The sequence below is a fragment of the Phyllostomus discolor genome, chromosome 8, assembly GCF_004126475.2.
Source record: "Phyllostomus discolor isolate MPI-MPIP mPhyDis1 chromosome 8, mPhyDis1.pri.v3, whole genome shotgun sequence".
Classification (NCBI taxonomy): Eukaryota; Metazoa; Chordata; class Mammalia; order Chiroptera; family Phyllostomidae; genus Phyllostomus; species Phyllostomus discolor.
Window position 1 is genome coordinate 43172128 of NC_040910.2, and position 18745 is coordinate 43190872.

The following is an 18745-nucleotide window of genomic DNA, read 5'->3' on the forward strand; positions in this document are numbered from 1 at the left end:
TTTAAAGACTTTTTTTAATGAAAGGCTTCCACTTTTAGCCTTAATTGCTGGTGAAGGAAAGAAATGAGAAAAATATAAGTACCTTTATGGTGTATTCTTCTCAGGCAAATATTAAGACAACTAAAGTAAAGGCGGCCGGGTCCTTCTAAGGCACAGCTCTGCGGTTTTCCAAAGGTGCATTACGGCGAGTGTTGGATTATCCGGTCTGGATGGAGCAAAACCAAAATATAGGCTGGGCGTGTCCCTGCGTTCGAACCCTAGGACTCGCGTATAAAAGGCTCTGCTGGGGTAGGGAGGAGAGTTTTTCATATTAACAGGTGTATCACGTCGTTTCTCGTCTCTGAGCAGAGCCCCCGCTTCCAAGCCTGACTTCTCATCCCCTTTGCGCCTTAGAACCATCACTTTTTCAGTTTCCTCACTTGTAAGTTGGGGGTGATGAGAGTTGAGTGAGATGAAACTCTGGTCCATAGTGAGCTCTCTGTTTTCCTTGCATAGTCACTACAGGGGTGTGGCCCCAACCGGCCACCCAAGGGTCTCAAATTTAGGGGCCAGACTTTATGCAGAATGATACAACTGGCCCAGGGTAAGAAAAAAATGCATCCCGAGTGCTTAGAGTCACCAGAGAAGAGATGAAGAGAGAGTGTTGGCCTGGGAGCAGGTTGCCTAGTTCAAACCTCATCTGACCCTTTACTTGAGGCAATGGCCGTACTGGTCCTCAATTTCCTCATCTGTAAAATGATACAAGGCCTATTTCCTTGGGGTGTTGTGAAGATGAATTGAGATAATGCTTGTTTAGTGCTTGGCACATCATAGGCCTCATTAAATATCTGTTATATTCTAGGTGTATCTTCCAACCATTTAACCTCTTCCTCAGTCTGGCTTAGAGGATTTGGAGACGACCTCCCTCTGGGAAGCAGACAGATAAGCAAAGAAGTCTTTGGAGAAATGGACTCTACTTGGTGATTCCGTCTAAACATAAGAAAAACTGTTTAGACGGAAATTTTGAGTCTTTAAAGATAGGCCTGGGAGAGGTTGGCAGATGGTGACAATTACTCTTCAAATACAGCTGGTGGCTGTCAGCGCCTTCCTGCATTTGGAGAACTTGGGGAAGTTACACCACTTTGTAATGTCAAAGTTTATGTACAGTTGTGCTTGGTATTTTGTTTCACTAGTATTTCTATCATTCAGATGCTGCTTGGACATTTTGAAGTAGTTGTGGAGAATGAGTGATGTTTTTAATGTTTTTTTTTAATGAGTATGTTTATGTAGTAAACATTATTACATAAAATTAACCATTTTATAGGGAATAATTCAGTGGCAATTAATACATTCATTATGCTGTGCAACCACCACTTCTACCTACTTCCGAATTATTTTATCAGCCTAGAAGAAAAGGAAACCCTGTGCCCATTAAGCAATTATTCCTCATTCCCCCATTCACCCCAGCTTCTGGCAACTGCCAATCTGCCTATATGGATTTACAGATTCTGGATTTCTGATGTAAGTGGAATGTGTGACCATTTGGCTAATTTCACTTAGCAAAATGTTTTCAAGGTTCATCATCATAGTGGGTATCAATATTAAATTCCCTTTATGGCTGAATTATTTCCCTTTATTCCAGTATATGGATTACCACAATTTGTTTAACCATTCATGTGCTGATGGACATTTGGGTTGTTTCTATCTTTTGTCTATTGTGTGGATAATGCTGCTGTGAACATGTGTGTATATGGAGGGGGGGCGTTTGTTTTTTTAGTATCTGCTTTCGATTCTTTGGGGATTTATCTAGGAGTGGAATTGCTGGGATCATGGTAATTCTACATTTAACATTTTTAAGGAACTGTCAAACTGTTGCACAATATCTGCACAATTTTACATTCCCACCAACCATGTATGAGGGTTCTAGTTTCTCCACATCTTCATCAACACACGTTATTTTCTATTTTATTTTTATTATAGTCATCCTAATGGGTGTGAAGGTGTATCTCATTTTGGCTTTGATTTACATTTCCATAATGATGTTAAGTATCTTCTCATGTGCTTGTTGGCCATTTGTATATCTTCTTTGGAGAAATGTCTATTCAAGTCTTTGTCCATTTTAAAATCAGGTTGTATGTCCTTTTGTTGTTGAGTTATAAGAGTTTTTATATATTATGAGGGAAAAAGGGAGAAAAAATGAAAAACCTCTCCTACTCTGCAGATCTATGACATTTCAGTGCTTCCTCAGGGCATTTCCAGCTCTGCCTTAGCTTTCGCTTCCCATTTCTGCTGAATAAGAGATCAGCCAGAAGTGAGCGCTTGTCTTCTCTGGTCTTTTCTGAGCATTTGTCCTGCGTTAGGCATGTACGATGCTTTCTAAATTCCCCAGTATATATGGGTACTTTTGAATGCTCTATTTACCCAAAGAAATTTTCACCCCAACTTTTCCTCCCAGCTTTAATAATAGCATGTCTGTCATTATCCTCAGTGGTCATCTTTTGCCCCTGGCAGCTGTGGGTCTTCCTTTGCCTTACACTGTTGACTGCAATCTGAGTCAAATAGACAAGTACTTATATCTGGAGTCAGTCTTGCCGATAGCCCCAGACATGTCAGAACAAACACAAGACTGTGAGAAGGAGGGCTGCTCTCCCAGGAACCAAAGACCAGGGCCCCATCCTGAGAACACAGGCTGCTATCTTCAAGACCTGCCGCGCTGGGGAAGGAGATGAAGGAAGGGCACGGAAACACAGCGCTTTCCTGCCATGTTCGTGTTACTTTTATTCTGATTGTGCATTTGCTTGGTTGGCATAAATCTTTTCCAGGGTTTGTATAAAGTTGATTCTGACTGTGTTTGCTCAATTCATGAATGTTTCTATGGAGGGACAGGCCCTTGGAGCAACTAATTCTTCCATTTTCACTGACATCTGGGACCTGAATGGTTGATTCTTATTTTTTTTCAATTAAACAAAAACTTCCCCCTTTCCTATTATTCAACAAATATTTACTGAGTGAGTATCTGACACTATGAATAAAGCAGGCACTGTCTACATCCTTGTGGAGCTGTCTTCCTAGTGTTGCTCCACTAAGGTGGTTTTAGGTAGTCATAGGCACTAAGAAGTAAATGCTAGGTTGTAGGTGGGTGGCTCATTTAGCCTGGGTGGAGTCAGGGAAGGCTTTCCTGAAGAGGTGGCATTGAAACTCATACTTGAAGAAGAGAGGAGGAGACAAATAACAGTGCCCTGAGGTCAGAAGGAGTGATGGGAGTGAGAGGAGTAACCAGAGAACAGATGGGAGTAGTCAGCACAGGTCACATCATGAAGGATCCCTCTTCCCTTTGTAGTATTGCCCTAGAATCTTAACCTGGGTTTCTTAGAACCATGGGGAGTTGGCAGCCTGACTTCCAAAAGATTCTAAGAGTGTGTGCTGGGCAATCTGTGTGTGTTCCCTTTTAGAGTGGTTTTTCACCCTTCCCTGCACCACTGTGCTGCGGAAGGCTGACCTCTATACCCTGGATCATCCTGGCTGCTTGGGCTCAGCTCTGGCAGGAGATCTGAGGCCTGGAGGAGAGGAAGATCTAGGTATATATCCCCTGGCTCCCACCGTGTTGGTCTGTATCTCTCTACCAAAGTCTGGAACTTCATCTCTCTCCAAATTCCAGGACCACTTCCTCCCCAGCAACTTCAGGCCTAAGCCAGTAACAGCCCCCATAACCCAGGAGTCACCATCCCTGATTGATTTCCCTTCATCCTGTCCTTGACTCCTCAGTTGTGCCTCTTAAGAACAACAGCTGTGTGACAGTTGGTGACTAATACAGGTATGTGTTGCTCTTTTTCTGAACTCAGTGCCGGATTATAGATTCCTACACCATATTAAACGCTTCCAGAATGAAATCCTTACACACATATAATTCCCTCTACCTCCCATGCCCTTCCTCTGTCTCCTTCTCAAGCTTTTACAGTCAGATACAGTCAAACCTCGGTTCTCGACCATCTTGGTTCTCGAACAATTTGGTTCTTGACCAAGTTTTTGTACAAAAAAGTCTTGGTTGTCTTAACAAAACTTCAGGTCTCAATTCTCTCTCTGACAACCCCTCCATGCTAATACCAGTGTGATCATCAATAAGGCATTTCTCAGGTAACAAACTTTTTTTAAAAGAGATTTGGTTTTTGAACAAATTGCTTCTCTAATAGTTTTCTGGAACAAATTAACTTCGAGGACCAAGGTTCAGCTGTATCTGGAAGGAATCTCTTAATTCTGTCTCCTACACATCAAAGCCAAGAATCTCTCAATTATCTCTTTTATACACATGATAGAAACACAAAAGTAGACTGAATGAATATTTTTTGGCTTTCAGATCAGACAGTTGAGAAATATTTATGGTTCATTGTATGCCAAGCAATGTGATAGGCATTGGGAACCTGCAGGAGACACGAAGGACCCCAGCCCTGCACCTCTGGAGGAAGGGAGCTGGATGAATTCAATGAATTCAAGCAAGTTCTGTGAACCACCTTGACCTAATCTAATTGACATCTATAGAATATTATACCAAACAATGGCGGAGTGTTGTTTCTATATTTTAAGGGCCAACAGAATATAGATCAAGATTTACAGGGCCATTAAAAAATCAATAAATTTCAAGGGATTAAAATTTCATGAAGTACATTTTCTGACCACAAAGGAATTAAATTAAAAATCACTAACAGTGGGTCATCAAAAAAACCCAAATATTTATAAATTAAACAACACCTAAACTATAACATAGAAAAAATTTACAAGGGAAATAAGATAATATTTTAACAATGATAATGAGGTGTTGTTAAAGTAGTGCTTAAAGTAAAATGTGCGGCTTTAAATGCTTATATTAGAAGATAAACATTTAAAATCAGTGATCTAAGCTTCCATCTTAAGAAGCTAATAAAAGAAGAACCAATTAGATACAAGGTAAATAGAAGAGAGAAAAAATAAAGACCAAAAAACAATGAAATAGAAAACAGAAAATAGAGAAAAACAGCAAAGTCAAAAGTTGGTGCTTTGAAAAGATGAATAAAACTGAATAATTCCTAGCAAGACTAATCAAGGAAAAAAAGAGGAAAAAAAAAACCCAGTTTACATTACCAAGAGGAGATATCATCACCACAGACCCTACAAACATTAAAAGGGAAAACAAGAAGACCCTGGCCAGGTGGCTCAGTTTGTTAGAGCATTGTCCTGATATGCCAAGCTTGTAGGTTCGATCCCCATTCAGGGAACATACAAGAACCAACAAGTGATTGCATAAATAAAGTGGAACAACAAATCTTTCCTTGCCCCCAGCCTTTTTCTAATACTAATTAAAAATGGGAAAATACCTGGCTGGCATAGCTCAGTGGATTGAGCGTGGGCTTCGAACCAAAGTGTTGCATGTTCAATTCCCAGTCAGGGCACATGCCTGGGTTGCAGGCCATGGCCCCAGCAACCGCACACTGATGCTTCTCTCTCTCTTTCTCCCTCCCTTCCCTCTCTAATAAGTAAATAAATAAAATCTAAAAAAAATGGGAAAATAAAACTAACAATTCTATACCAATAAGTTCTTCAACTTAGATGAAATGGACAAATTCCTTGGTAACAATAAGCATGCTAATTGAAATAAAATTATAAGACACTAGGGGAGAATTCAACAAGGGGATTTTTCTAAGTCTAGAGGAGTCTGGAAAAGATTTCCCAGAAGTAATATTTAAGCAGAGACCTGAGGGAGTAGGATTTGACCATGGTGATAGAATTGTGTCCCAGGCAGGGGATACAGCATGTGCAAAGGTCCTGAGGTTGGTATGAGGTTTGTGTGTCCAAAGCAAAAAGTCTACTCTAGTGGCCCTTTTTGCTGTTTGATGAACACACACTTACATCCTTCCTGGGTGTAAATCTCCAGGTGGACTTGCTTGACTTGAACAGAAACCTTTGGGGACCAAAGGAAACCCAAAGGTCAAACAAACCTTTGGGCTGGAAATGGAAGGCAATTTATCCTGCAAAGTATATCATTGCCCCAGCCCTGGAGCGGGGTTTCACCTGGCTGGTGAGGCTCCTAAGGCTTTTCTCTGTGGCTTCACATTAGAAATGCTCACGCCCACTTGGCACTGTGCTTCAGACTATGAATTCTTTGGCTCTTCTGTCTTCTCTTAGCCCCATTACAGAGCAGCAAGATGAGACTTCAAGAAAGGACTGTCTTGCCTGAGGTCACAAAGGCCAAGCCCTAACCCCCACACCCTACCACCTGGCACTTGACACGTATATCAACGCTGGCTGCGGTATATGTCTTGGGCACAGGTTTCCCAAACAGTCCACAGTCCTTGCCCTTCCTCATGCCCAGGGAGCCTTTCAGGGGTAGGAAGATAAATACACCACGACCATTTCATTTGTCCCTCCCATCTGCAGAACCATGGCCACCAAGGGGCAAAGAGGTGCCAAGTTCTGATGGGCGCCAATGGAAGGAGGGGGAAGAGGAGAGAGCCTCTTTCAGTATCCGAGCATGTGTGCAACTTCCTGCCAGTGAGGAAACACTCGGCTAAAATCAGCCCAGCTTCTCCTTTCCCTGCTCTGGTCTCACAGGAGCAGTTGTGGTGAGCCGTGGGCCACACTGGCCTCAGCCAGTCCGGCCAAACGCTGGCGAAGCGATGCCCTGGACTGTCCTGCTCTTTGCAGCTGGTGAGCCTGACACCCCTGCACCACCCTGAACCACTCCCCCATGCCTGCCCACCTCCCGTCCACTCTGGGGGCAGGAGCGGTGGCCCTGGGCTGCTCTCCCCAGGTGCTAAAAGAGGCCGAGCCCTGGTAGATTTGTCCCAGAGCCTTGGGAATGTCCCAGGAGCATGACTTTCTTTTATTGTGCTCCTCTTTACCCTTGCATCATGGATATAAAATGCCACCCCACTGGAGACAGCAGTGCCCACACCCCATGACTCAGCCAGCTTGGCTTCTGAGGCTCCCACCGCCAGGGCCAGAGCAGTAGACCTACTGGGGGACAAGGGAAGGCTCTTGTGGACCGCACCTAAACCAGACACACACTGTGCTCAGGGGCCTGGGGGCAGCTGAGGAGAAAATGGCCCCTCCTGTAGGAAACTGAACCCCCAAATCTACATTCCTCACCACAGCCTAGGAAGCAGGAACCTCTCAGTCCTCCCCTCCTCCCACTCTCCCTCTCCCTCATCCCCTCCAGCCACCCTGGCCTCCTTGAATATTCCACACCCCACCCAGCCTCCCAGCCTCTGCCCAAGTTGTTCCCTCTGCCTGAAATGCTTTCCTTCAGCTCCCCTTGTGTCACTCCTTCAGGGAAGCCTCTGTGGCTGCCCCAGCTAGTGCAGCCTTCTCACTACTCTGATGTGCTGCACAGTGCCTCTTGTCTTCCTGAGAACATCAGCTCCCTGAGTCAGGCATGTCCCTCTGTCTGTGTTTCATTCACTGCTCTATCCCTAGCACCTAAAACAGGGCCTGACACACAGTCAGTACTGTTGATTGAAGTGATGAGAATATAAATGTGTTGCTGTATAATAACCACTGCAATTATTTTTTTTTAAATGACTCAGCCTTGGTTGGGCAGCTCAGTTGGTTAGAGTATCCCCCTGATACTCCAAGGCTGCAGGTTCCATCCCCAGTCAGGGCACAGACAAGAATCAACCAATGAATGCGTAAATAAGTGGGACAACAAATTGATGTTTCTCTCTGTCTCCCTTCTCCTCTCTCTAAAATCAGTAAATAAATTTATGCCCAAGCTGGTGTGGCTCAATGGAATGAGTGTCAGCCTGCGAACCAAAAGGTCACTGTTTCGATTCCTGGTCAGGGGACATGCCTGGGTTGTGGGCCAGGTCCCTAGTTGGGGCCCTTGTGAGGCAACTGATCCATGGTTTTCTCACACATTGATGTTTCTCTCCCTCTCTTTCTCCCTCCATTCCCCCCTCTCTAAAAATAAATAAAATCTGAAAAAATAAAAATAAAATCAATAAGTAAATTTTTTTAAAAAGAGGCAAATGCAGTGATCCTCACCAGGTGCTAGGGACTTGATTCCCTCAACGTCGCAGTGGGGTAGGGATGACTAGCCCCCAGTTGTATGTAAAAATCAAAGCCACAGAAGTTCTGTCAGCCAGTTTGAATCTATCTTGATTTGAGTGCCTTCTAGAATATGTAAAAAGTAGTAAGTAATGTGTCTTCTATGCTACATGTACAATACGAACTCCTATAGTTGTATATATGCGTTTGATGTATTTTCCCCTTGAAATTATCAACTGTGTGTTTGACAACTGAAGAAAGTAAATCTGTAATCAGTTGGAACAACAACAAGGGCCTACAAGGGTGAGTCACTTGCCCAAGGCCACGCAGCCAGGCCAGCCGCTGCTCTAACCCCCATTGACCTAAGACCTCCCTTATTCTGCATCGTAGGCTCCATGGCGATACCAGCCCCATCCATCCTGCTGGTGCCCCCACACCCCAGCAGTCACGAGGACCCCATCTACATTAAATGCATGGCCCCCGGGGGCTTCCCAGGTGCCAACTTCACGCTGTACCAAGGGGAGATGGTGGTCCAGCTCTTGCAGGCCCCTGCAGACCAGTTCAGTGTCATCTTCAACCTGAGTGGTGGCAGCTGGGAGGCTGCAGCGGGGACGACGTTTCATTGCCAGTATGGCGTGCTCGGTGAGCACAGGCTACTGCAGCTGTCAGACCTCAGTGAGACTGTGCACGTCTCCTTCCCAGGTAAGGCCCTCTTATCGGCCCTCATCTGCCCATGGCTCCATTTTCTCCCTACCAAGGCTTTCCATGTGCTGTTCCCTCCGCTTGGCAGTCATCATAGGACAAGCCAGGCTTCCTACTTGCCAGGACTTACCTTCCCATGTTTAATCCTCACAGTCACCTGTGCCATGGGTATCGTGAGTCTCCCCATTTTGCAAATGAGGAAACCAAGGCATAAAAGACAAGGGGACTTGCCCAAGTCACACAGCCAGCAGGCAGCAGAGTTGGGCTTCCACTGGCCTCCAAAGCCCAGGCATCGACAGGCCTGCTCTGCCGCCTCCCTCCACTCCTGGCCACAGAACATTTGAGAGCACCTGCTGTGCACCAGGCACTGTCTTTAGCAGTGCAGTTTCAGCAGTAACGGAAACAACGTCCCTGCTCTCTTGCAGCTCACATTCTGATGGAATAGGGACAGACAATAAACAATGAGTCTAATGATTATTGGATCTGCCAGCAGGGGGCAAGTAAAATGCCAAGGATGAAATGTAGCCTGCTGAAGGGTGTCATTTTAAATACAGAGAAGAGTGGCCAGGGAACGCCTCTCTGAGGAGACGATGTTTGGGAAAAGACCTGAATGATAAAGAGCCGGCCATGAGAATGTCTGGGGTAGGAGGTTGCAGGTAGCAAGAGCAGGCTGTGCAAAGGCCCTGAGGCTGCTGTATACTTACTGTGTTTGAGCAACATAGAGGCACCCTTGATTGAAGTCTAGTGAACAAGGAGGAAAGTGGAGAGAGTTGAGGGCAAGGAGATGGCAAAAAGGATCTTGCAGGGTCTTGTGGCTGCAGCAAGGACCCTGGCATCTTGGACAAGTGGGACAGAAGTCCTGGGAGGACTTCTGGTCTCTCCAGGACAGGGGGTGGGTGCAGGCTCTGGATCAGGAGTGGGAGGGAGGGAGGAGCGTCCAGGTGGAGCCTCTGTGGCAGCATTAATCGGAACTTTCCACGGGCAAAGAGAACTTTGTTGCTCACAGAGGCTCACATGTTGTGATGACAGAACAGTCTCTGTGTCCTTCCTGGCCTCGAGTTGCACTATCAAAGGCCCCTTCTCTCACCTTGGTCTTGTGGTCTCAGAGTGAGGAGGTGACACCACCCCCCACCGCCCCACCCCGGCCCCAGATGAATGAATGAACAAAGCTAATACTGTGAGAGCACCAAGTGTGCGTCTGTCCTTCCCACTCCTGGCTTAGCTCCTGCCCTCCCCTGGGGTCAGCGCATCTGCTGCCGGCTCCCATGAGAGACCCCTTTCTCTCCTGAGAGGAGCAGCCAAATCCTTTGTGGAGAAAACTCTGGAGCTGGGGTTTCATGCTTCTGTGGCTGAGCTCTGTGTGAGCCTCAGAGTTCACCATGTGGCTGAGGGTGGATGTCCCCTGATCCCCTTGTACCCACGCTGACATCAGCAGGACTGCAAGTTGGAAACTTCCTTGAGGCTGCAAGTAACTGAAAATTTGACTTAAACTGGTTTCAATCACAAAAGGGGATTTGTTGGATCCAGGTGACCCAAGGTGTTAGGCATCATTTGCCACCTCTCAGTTCAGCTTTCTTCTGTGTCTTATTCTCAGGCAAGTCTTCCCTTCATCGTGGCAAAACTGTACCTAGCAGCTCCAGATGTATATACCACCACCTTGAGATATATATATATATATATATATCCCAACCAGTAAACCTCTCCTAGTGGGCTATCCAGCCTCAGAATTAGCTCTCATTGGCTCTGCTTGAGTCACATGCCCATCTCTGAACTAATCACAATGGCCAGGGTCATGAATATGTTAATTGGCTAGATTTAAGATTTGCTGGATCCCTAGGGTCCAGCTACACTCAAACCACATAGTGTGGGGGGTATTGGGGGTGGGGGGGGAGGCTGGCTCCACCAAGATAACCTGGAGGAATGACAGTTGTTCTACCTCCTCCCTGTGCCTCTACAACTCCATGACCTGCCCATTCTCTCTTTTCCCATTTTTTCTCTAGTGCCCCCTTGGATCCTGGCACTCTCCTTGAGCCTGGCTGGAGCCCTCCTCCTTGCTGGGCTGGTGGCTGTTGCTGTGGTGATCAGGAAAGGTAACAGCAGGCAAAGAGAGCAAGCGCAGCCCACGGGCTGCCAGAATGTCACCCCTGGAGTGTGTAAATGCACTTCCACTCACACCCATTTTTTAGAGCCCAGAAATGGGGAGGCCTTACTCTAAAACTTAGCAGTGAAGAACCTTTCAGCAGTATGAGGATGGTGGTGGGCATGGGGGGACATATATATATTTTATTGTGGTCGAATATACAAAACATAAAATTTACCATTTTAGCTCTTTTTAAGTGTCCAGTTCAGTGGCATGAAGCACACCCACACTGTCGTGCAGCCGTGACCACCACCCATCTGCAGGGTTCTTTCATCTCAGACTGAAACTCTGTCCCCATTACACATAACTCCCCATCCCCTTCTACCCAACCCCTGGCACCCACTGAAATTAACATTTTTTCTGAAGTCGATTTTTACATGCTTGTACTTTGTTCGATGTTTTTACCAACACACATTACTCATGTGTGTACTTGGGGGAAAATAAGTGTTTGCAGTAGTTCTGTAGAGTGGCAGATCTGCCAGGGGGGGAAGGCAAAGGCTAGGCCGCAAATGTCTGAGGGGGGCTTTTGGCTTTTTGGTTTTTAGAAATTTGCAAACAGGATGCACCCAGGACCAAAACCTAACAAATGTTTATTTATTTTTTTGTTCCTCAGTTAAAGCAAAAAAAATGCAGAAGAAAAGGTGAGACTATCCCTGGAGACCCTCAGAGGGTGGTTTGGGGGAAAGAAATATTTAGTCTCAGTGTAGGAGTTCCTGATGGGTGTTGGGACTCTGAGAGCTGGCCAGGTTGTGGGACAAGAAGGGCACTTCCCTGGCTGTGTGGGAGCTGCATTTCAGACAGACCCTCTGATGGGCGGGTGTGTGAGGCACTGGGCTAGGAGGCTGTGAAGCTGGTGCTCTTGTTATCCTCATTGCAGCCCTGGAAGCAGGCACCATAAATAGCCCCATTTTACAGACAATGAGACTGAGGCACAGAGAGAAATGGCTGAGCCTTCCTCACATCCTTTTACTGCCAGCTGCCAAAAATGGTCTAATCACTCTAGAAATCCACAGTGGGGGAAGGCAGGAGGTTGTGTCCCCCTGGGGTTGTGCAGTGCCCAGCCTGATGCCCTGCTTCCTGGGCATCAGGATGTCCCCACTAGTCCCAGCCTTGGTTTCTCCCCTCTAAGAGAGGGGTGGACACCCTACTGCCTAGTGGCAGAGAGCTAGCAGCAGCCTTGGAATTGGATCCTGGCTTTATCTGGCTTGTGGGGCTCTTAGAATTTCCATCTGAGAGGATTCAGGGTAGGTGGCAAACAAAGGTCAGGTATGGGGCCTGGAAAAAGCCTCTTTCCTGAGATGGCATCACTCTCTTCGCAATCCCTTTACAGAGAGCAAGAATCTTGCTGGGCCCAGATTAACTTCACCACCACAGGTTCGTGCCTCTTCCTTGATCCTGTCCCTCCCTCGGCTCCCAGGTGGGGTTCTCTGCCTCAAAACACCATAGGTCTCACTACTCACTACTAGACCTCTTCTGGGGCTGGCTGATCGCTTCCCATAGGGGCAAGAATCCCCCTTTCCAACTCCCCACCACCCCAGGTTTCACCTTTCACCTCTCCTTGCCCCATCCTTGTGCCTTTCAAGCACTCTGCCCTCTGTCCAGAGCACTGTTCTTCCTCCTGGTCTTAGTCTGAAGGTTACTTCCTCCAGGGAGTCTTTTTTGACTCCCTATACAGGGTCTGCGCTTTCTACTTACATGCTCCCAACAGGCACCCTGTCATCCTTCTTACCCCTTAGTAGAAACACAATCAAGTAATCATTGCCTGTTGGGTATGTAACATTCCCCTCCACCGCTGGACGGTCAGCTCCCCCGGGGGCGCAGTGCCTCTGCCTTGTCTGCTTGAGCACCCCTCTGCTTTCACAGTACTTGCCACCATCCTCAAATGGAGCTCTATTTGTCCAAACGTGTCATTCTGCTGGCTTCCACCAGGGGGCGAGGGGCAGCCAGTCTGTGATGTGCGATGCTCAGGAAGCGGGCCCCAAACCGAGAAACTCCGTTCTTCTACTTTTTTCACTGTCCCACACATCTGTTGAGCACCTACTTTGGGTTGATATCTGCGTGGCTCCCTGGATGAGCAAGACAAACATGCTGTCTGCCCACAAGCTCACACTCCAGCGGGGAAATAGGCGATGTTGGCCACGACCTGTCTGGGGCTCTTAGGGTGTTCCCTCAAAGAAGTCATATTTAAGCAAAGATCTGGAGGAGACGCCTGGGAGTAGCCTGGGGAGGTAAAGGAGCTAAGGGGTGTTTTCAAAAGCGGGAGTTGAGATGAGGCACCCATTTTCCAGAGGGCAGGGAAAGGCTGCTGAAGAAGGGCTGGGAGTAGAACAGGGACATGGTACAATGTGCAGCTGTGAACGGTTCACCGTGCAGACGGGCTGGAAGGGAGGAAAGAGGGTGCCTGGGGATGGCCAGGGTTGCCACTGGGCCCGTGGGCTTGGGGGCAAGGGTTTGAGCAGCAAATTTAAACTGGCCCCAGTCCTGGTTTTCCTCTCTTTCTTCCAGACATGTCCTTCGATAATTCCCTGTTTGCCATCTCAACGGTAAGTCCTTTCATTTCTTGGTCCCAGTTTTTTGCCTACCTCCAGGAAAGGTGGGGCCACCACCAGGCTGGGTTGACCTGTTGTCGGGTGGGAGGGGAAGGCCCAGAATCACGGAGCAGGGATTTGTTTGTGAGCTCACAGTTGGATGTGAGACTTCCTGGGGCAAAGACTTCCTTGGAGGCGGACACAGCCAAGCCACTGTGTGGCAACAAGCAGTTCCCCAGGGGTGCTTGCTATTGGGGTCGGCACTGTCTTTGCATTCAGTCTGGCCAACTTCCCAGAATGGTGACACACGGAATTCAGGGGTACCTGGTGGCATTTGGGGGGTCATGGAGCTTTGTGACAATCTGATACACAGTGAAGGTCCCTCCAGGTATAAAGAAAAGCCTACTTTGTGTTCAGTTTCTGAACACAAAGCTTAAATGTCCCAGTTGTACATTTTCCCTTTTAGTGGGGAGGGTCTCACTGCATGCCCCTCCATTGAGGGGTGTTGCCCCCCAAATCATACCTGTTTCGGCTGGGATTTGAACACCTCTGCACAACTGCATCTTGCAGTGGCCTTGGTGTTTGTACTTTATTACTTTAAATTTTTTTTTTTTTTTTTTTTTTTTTTTACTAAATTAGAGATGTCTGAGCCAGGGATACCATGGATCAAGAAAATGTTCAGCTGCTCCTCTTCACACGGAGAGGAGTACAGGTCTGGGGTGAAAGCAGCCCCACTCGAGTTGGCCTCAGAATTCCCATTTGGACAAGCAGACACTTTGGGACTGCTGCCAGCACCTGGGCAGAATCGTCTGCTTGAGGTGCCATGATGGGGAGTGGGGTGAGGGCATTTAGACAAGAACAGGATGAGGCCCTCACTCCCTCAGAGCTTCTTAATTCTATGGGGAGACAGAGATAATGCCACAGGGTCCAGGACTGACCAGGAAACTCACTTCTCATATGAATAGGAGATCCAAGGGATCTCAGAGATGGGTGACAAGCAGGAGCAGGAGGTAGCTGAGGAAGACTGATGCAGGCTTGGGACACATTCTTGACCCAGCACATATAACTGGGGTAGAGCTGAGTGGGGAGTTGACAGACCATGTAGATACCTTTGACTTTTACCCCAAGTGAGATGGGAGCCTTGAAGGTTTCCCAACTTCATGGTGGGAAGGGCAGAGAAGGGATATAACCTGATTCAGGTGCTTACAGGCTGTGGGGATGACAGACTTGGAGGGAGGGCGTGGATGGATTGGTCCGGGCATGCAAAGTGGTTTGGTCCAGCTTGTTGGCAGCAAGGTGGAAGAAGTGAACAGATACAGGTCAGGTAGATTCAGCAGATGGGAAATACGGCATTGAGTTTTGACTAGATGAGCAGGCTGAAGGAGGAGGCGGCAGCATGGGGGAGTCTTGGGGAGGGACGGCTTAAAGGGACAAGGGATGGCCCCCCTCCTTTGGTTATGCCCAAGAGCAGATGGAGACGTGAGTCTACAATTTCGGAGAGAGTAGTAGGGAAGTTTAAACTTGTCCCCAATCACTGGTGTATAAATAGTGGCAAGGAAGGGGCTTAGTGTCGGGCTGTTCAGCCTTCTGAGGTCTCTGCTCCCAGAACAAATCCTGAGTTGTTAAGAAAATGCCAATAGGCAGGGCAAGTTCTAAAACTTTCCATGAGAAACCACAGGCTCAAGGCACCAATCTGGTGATTTTTCTTTTTCCTTTTTAAAGAAGGCATTTCAAATGAAACAATGGAAAACAGAACAACTTATTTCTTAGTATCTTAGACCTGGTGACTATATCTATATATCTATATATTGCTATATATGTATTTTAAAAGATTTTATTCATTTTTTAGACAGAGGGGAAGGGAGGGAGAAAGAGAGGAAGAGAAACATCAATGTGTGGTTGCCTCTCGCACACCCCCTACTGGGGACCTGGCCCACAACCCAGACATGTGCCCTGACTGGAATCAACTCAGGACCCTTTGGTTTGTGGGCTGCTGCTCAATCCAGTGAGGACTGCCTGCCAGACACAAGCCAGGACTGCTATATATATTTTTTTAATTAAAAACATTTAAAATATGAAATACATCCATATGCCAAAATTATACATACAGTACTGTTTGTTTTTTTTTAAATCATATAACTGTTCTCAACCCATTGGTCACCCTCTCTACACACACAGAAGCAACCACTGACCACTGTTAGGAGCTTCTTGCAAAAGTCAAAGTGCAAGCAAAGGTGAAAATAGCAAATCTATATCCTCACTCTTTTAAGCACAAATAATAACATGATATTTACACTTATGTATGATGCTTTTGTTCCTTAATAGTAAATTCTATTGATCTTTTCTAGTTTCCTTTTCTATAAATTGTGGTAAAATATACATAACATATATAACATTTTGACCATTTAAAAATTTATTGGTTTTAGAGAGAGGAAGGTAGAGAGGAACATAGATCTGTAGTTCCACTTAATTATGCAATCATCCATTGATTCTCATATGTGCCCTGACTAGGGATGAAACCTGCAACCTTGGCTGATCGGGATGTCACTCTCACCGATGAGCGGTGCAGCCAGGGCCTCATTTTAACCATTTTTCAGTGTGCAGTTCTGTGGCATTAAGTACATTCACATTATGCAACTATCACAGCCATCCATTTACAAACTGTCTTGAAAAGCTGAAATTCTGTTCCCACTCCACTATACACTAACTCCTCAGTTTTACCTCTCCCCCCAGCCCTTGGCAACTACCCTTCTACTGTATGTGTCTGTGAATTTCCCTTTTTTGGACCCCTCATCCTTTCTGTGTCTGGCTTATTTCACTCACCATAATGTTTTCAAGGTTCATTCATGTTCTAACATGTGTCAGAGTTTCCTTCCTTTGTAAGGCTGAATAATATTCCATTGTATGTATGCACCACATTTTGTTTATCTAGTCACCCACTGATGGACACTTGGGCTGCTTCCACTTTTTGGCTATTGTGAATAATGCTGCAATGAACATGGGTGTGCAAGTATCTGTTTGAGTCCCTGCTTTCAATTCTAGTTTCTTTTTGAAGCATTAGAAAGCTGTGCTGTTGGCTGAAATGAAAATGAAGCAGCTGACCAGTCTTTCAGCTTGTACTGTATTATTACACTGAGGGTCTGATATTTACTTTGTAACATCCCATAAAGTGCAGTTGGCTTTTTTTTTTCTTAATACAAACAGCGAAACTAGAGTTGGTTATGAGCCTTACTGGGGTCACCCAACTAGGGAGGAACAGGACTGGGAGTGGAACCCCAGCCTGCTCTCACCTGCCAGGCTTACGTTTTAGCGAATTCATTTTTTCATGACCAGCATTTCAAGCAGGAGTCTTCAAGGCAGAGGAGAGGGTAGATTTTTGAGGAAGTCCAGAATGGAAGGGGAGGAGAGCATCATAACAACTTTGTTCACTGAACACTTACAATGTGATGCATCAGGTGTTTTAATTCCTTTATCCTTCATAGCAACCCCGGGAGGGTATTAGTGCTCTCCCCATTGTGCAATAGGGAAAACTGAGCACTAAGGAATTAAGTCATTCGACTGAGGTCACAGCACTAGGATGTACTGGAGCTGGGATTTGAACCCAGGCTTCTTGGCCCCCTATTCAGCAAAGAGGAAGGCAGGAGGACAGAAGGCAGATCAGGGCTCTGAAGCTGTGGGGTACATGTGGGGGGGTAGATGAGACCTGATGGATTGGGGAGTCTTAGAGAGCATTGGGAAACCCAGAAGCAACAAATCACTCAGTTCTATTTTTCTTCCACGGACAAAGAAAATGACTTCAGAAGGAGACACAGTCACCCTGGATGCTCACTCAGGCTCTGCTGCGACCCCTGAAAACTGCGGGCCCCGGAAGAGGCCCAACTCTACATCATCCTCACCTGAGCCCCCTGAATTCAGCACCTTCCGGGCCTGCCAGTGAGGCTGAGGATTGCGGCCCCTCTCTATGTTACCCTGTCCCCCTCTCTCACTTGATCTGGCCAGGCCATGTGGGGCCAGAGTCCCTCCAGGTAGTTCAGAGGGTTCTGGCTACTGCTTTCTCAGGGAACTGAACAGGATGTCTGGCCTTGGGACCTTCCTCACAGAGGAGCAGGAGTAGAAGAGTGGGAGCAGGCATTGGCCTGGAGGCTGGACAGAAAGCAGGAAGCCTCTCTTTGGATTCTCAGCTTCAAAGACCACCAGGGAAGTAGTTAGGATCCCTTCTGGTCCCCAGCTAGGCCATAAGAGGTCTGAGCTTTCTGTACATCCCTTCGGTTTCCTCATCCTTTGCCACACCTGACTTGGACAACACAACTGGGTTTTTGGAAAATAGGGTACCCCCAGGTATGTTCTGTGTGTCTGCCTTGCTGGTATGCCTAAATTATTAATTATAGCACGTGCTGAGCTGATCCCAAGGCCTCTATGGAATTTAATCTTTCAAGCCCCAGACTTCTGGGTTCCAATCACTGGATGCCTGGTGGGTGGGCGGAGTACCCGCTCAAGGGTCTGCTCGCAGACAAGGGTGGTTAATATAGAAGCCCATGGGGTGTGGGAAGGGGACAGTGCCACAGGGAGTCTCTGGTGAAGTCCTGGCATTGTTGGGTATAGGAGATGGAATGATGGGGGAAGGGAGAAGAGGAATATTGGGGAGAACGAATAGTAAATGAGGAGATCCAGGGAACGATGGGAACTGGGGAAGAGGCCACAAGCCTCTTTGAGTTCCCCAAAAGGGGCCCTAGAGTAGTGGAAAGGAGGACTTGGAGGGAAGATGGGTGTGTGTGTGTGTGTGTGTGTGCGCGTGAGAGAGAGAAAAGGCGCACTTGGCCATACCCAGCTGGACTCAACTAGCCAGCCATCATTGGAGGAAGGTAGAATAACTAGGGGCTAAGGGAGGGATCCAGAAGGAGAGGTCCAAGAATTTTTGTGGGAGAGGAGATAGTGAAGGTTTGAGAATGGAGGCGGGGAACGCTGTGGGACCAGAATGGAGGAAGAGAGATGACGGGGAAGAGAAAGGGAATGCTTGAATGCTGTGGGTTCCCACTGGGTTCAGGTCGTGCGGAATGGACTACTCCCACCAGCTGGGTGGGCTGGGTGTGGGGATGGTTATTGCCTGGGAGCGTGTCCCAGGCCGCGAGTGCGGGGCCCCGCCCCTAACTGCGGTTCTCCGCGGAGCGGAGCCGTGAGCCCTGCAAAGTGAGGCCCAGTGGCAAGGAGCAGAGCCGGCAAAGGGGCGGGGCCCCGCAGCTGGACTCCGCCCCTCCGCTTGCCACCTCAGAAAACCCAGCAGGGCCAAGGGGCGGGGCCCAGATTCAGGGGCGTGTCAGAGCCGTCGGGCTTCAGGCCCGCCGCCACCGTTTCTGGATCTGGGGAGCCTTTTCACAACGCG

General features: G+C 47.4%; 1 protein-coding gene across 3 annotated transcripts; it reads left to right on the forward strand.

The window, feature by feature from the left end:
* Window positions 1–39: 39 nt before the first annotated feature.
* C8H19orf38 (chromosome 8 C19orf38 homolog) lies at window positions 40–17774 on the forward strand. Of its 3 annotated transcripts, none has more exons than XM_036032345.1 (7): window positions 40–288; window positions 8386–8697; window positions 10698–10787; window positions 11451–11478; window positions 12168–12211; window positions 13343–13380; window positions 17153–17774. In XM_036032345.1, the coding sequence occupies exons 1-7, from the start codon at window positions 210–212 to the stop codon at window positions 17300–17302; spliced, it is 741 nt and encodes a 246-aa protein (XP_035888238.1). In that variant the 5' UTR covers window positions 40–209; the 3' UTR covers window positions 17303–17774. The 3 variants fall into 3 exon arrangements, with proteins under 3 accessions (XP_035888238.1, XP_035888239.1, XP_028376274.1); XM_036032346.1 differs by having other exon boundaries at window positions 41–421; XM_028520473.2 differs by lacking the exon at window positions 40–288 and adding an exon at window positions 5579–6657.
* Window positions 17775–18745: the final 971 nt, after the last annotated feature.

Bases quoted from the DNA above. Each gene is read 5' to 3' on its own strand.
- C8H19orf38 (XM_036032345.1), top strand. From the start codon at position 210: ATGGAGCAAAACCAAAATATAGGCTGGGCGTGTCCCTGCGTTCGAACC. The intron at 11,479-12,167 runs GTGAGACTATCC...ATCCCTTTACAG, and splicing joins AAAAAAATGCAGAAGAAAAG to AGAGCAAGAATCTTGCTGGG. The intron at 13,381-17,152 runs GTAAGTCCTTTC...CCACGGACAAAG, and splicing joins CCCTGTTTGCCATCTCAACG to AAAATGACTTCAGAAGGAGA.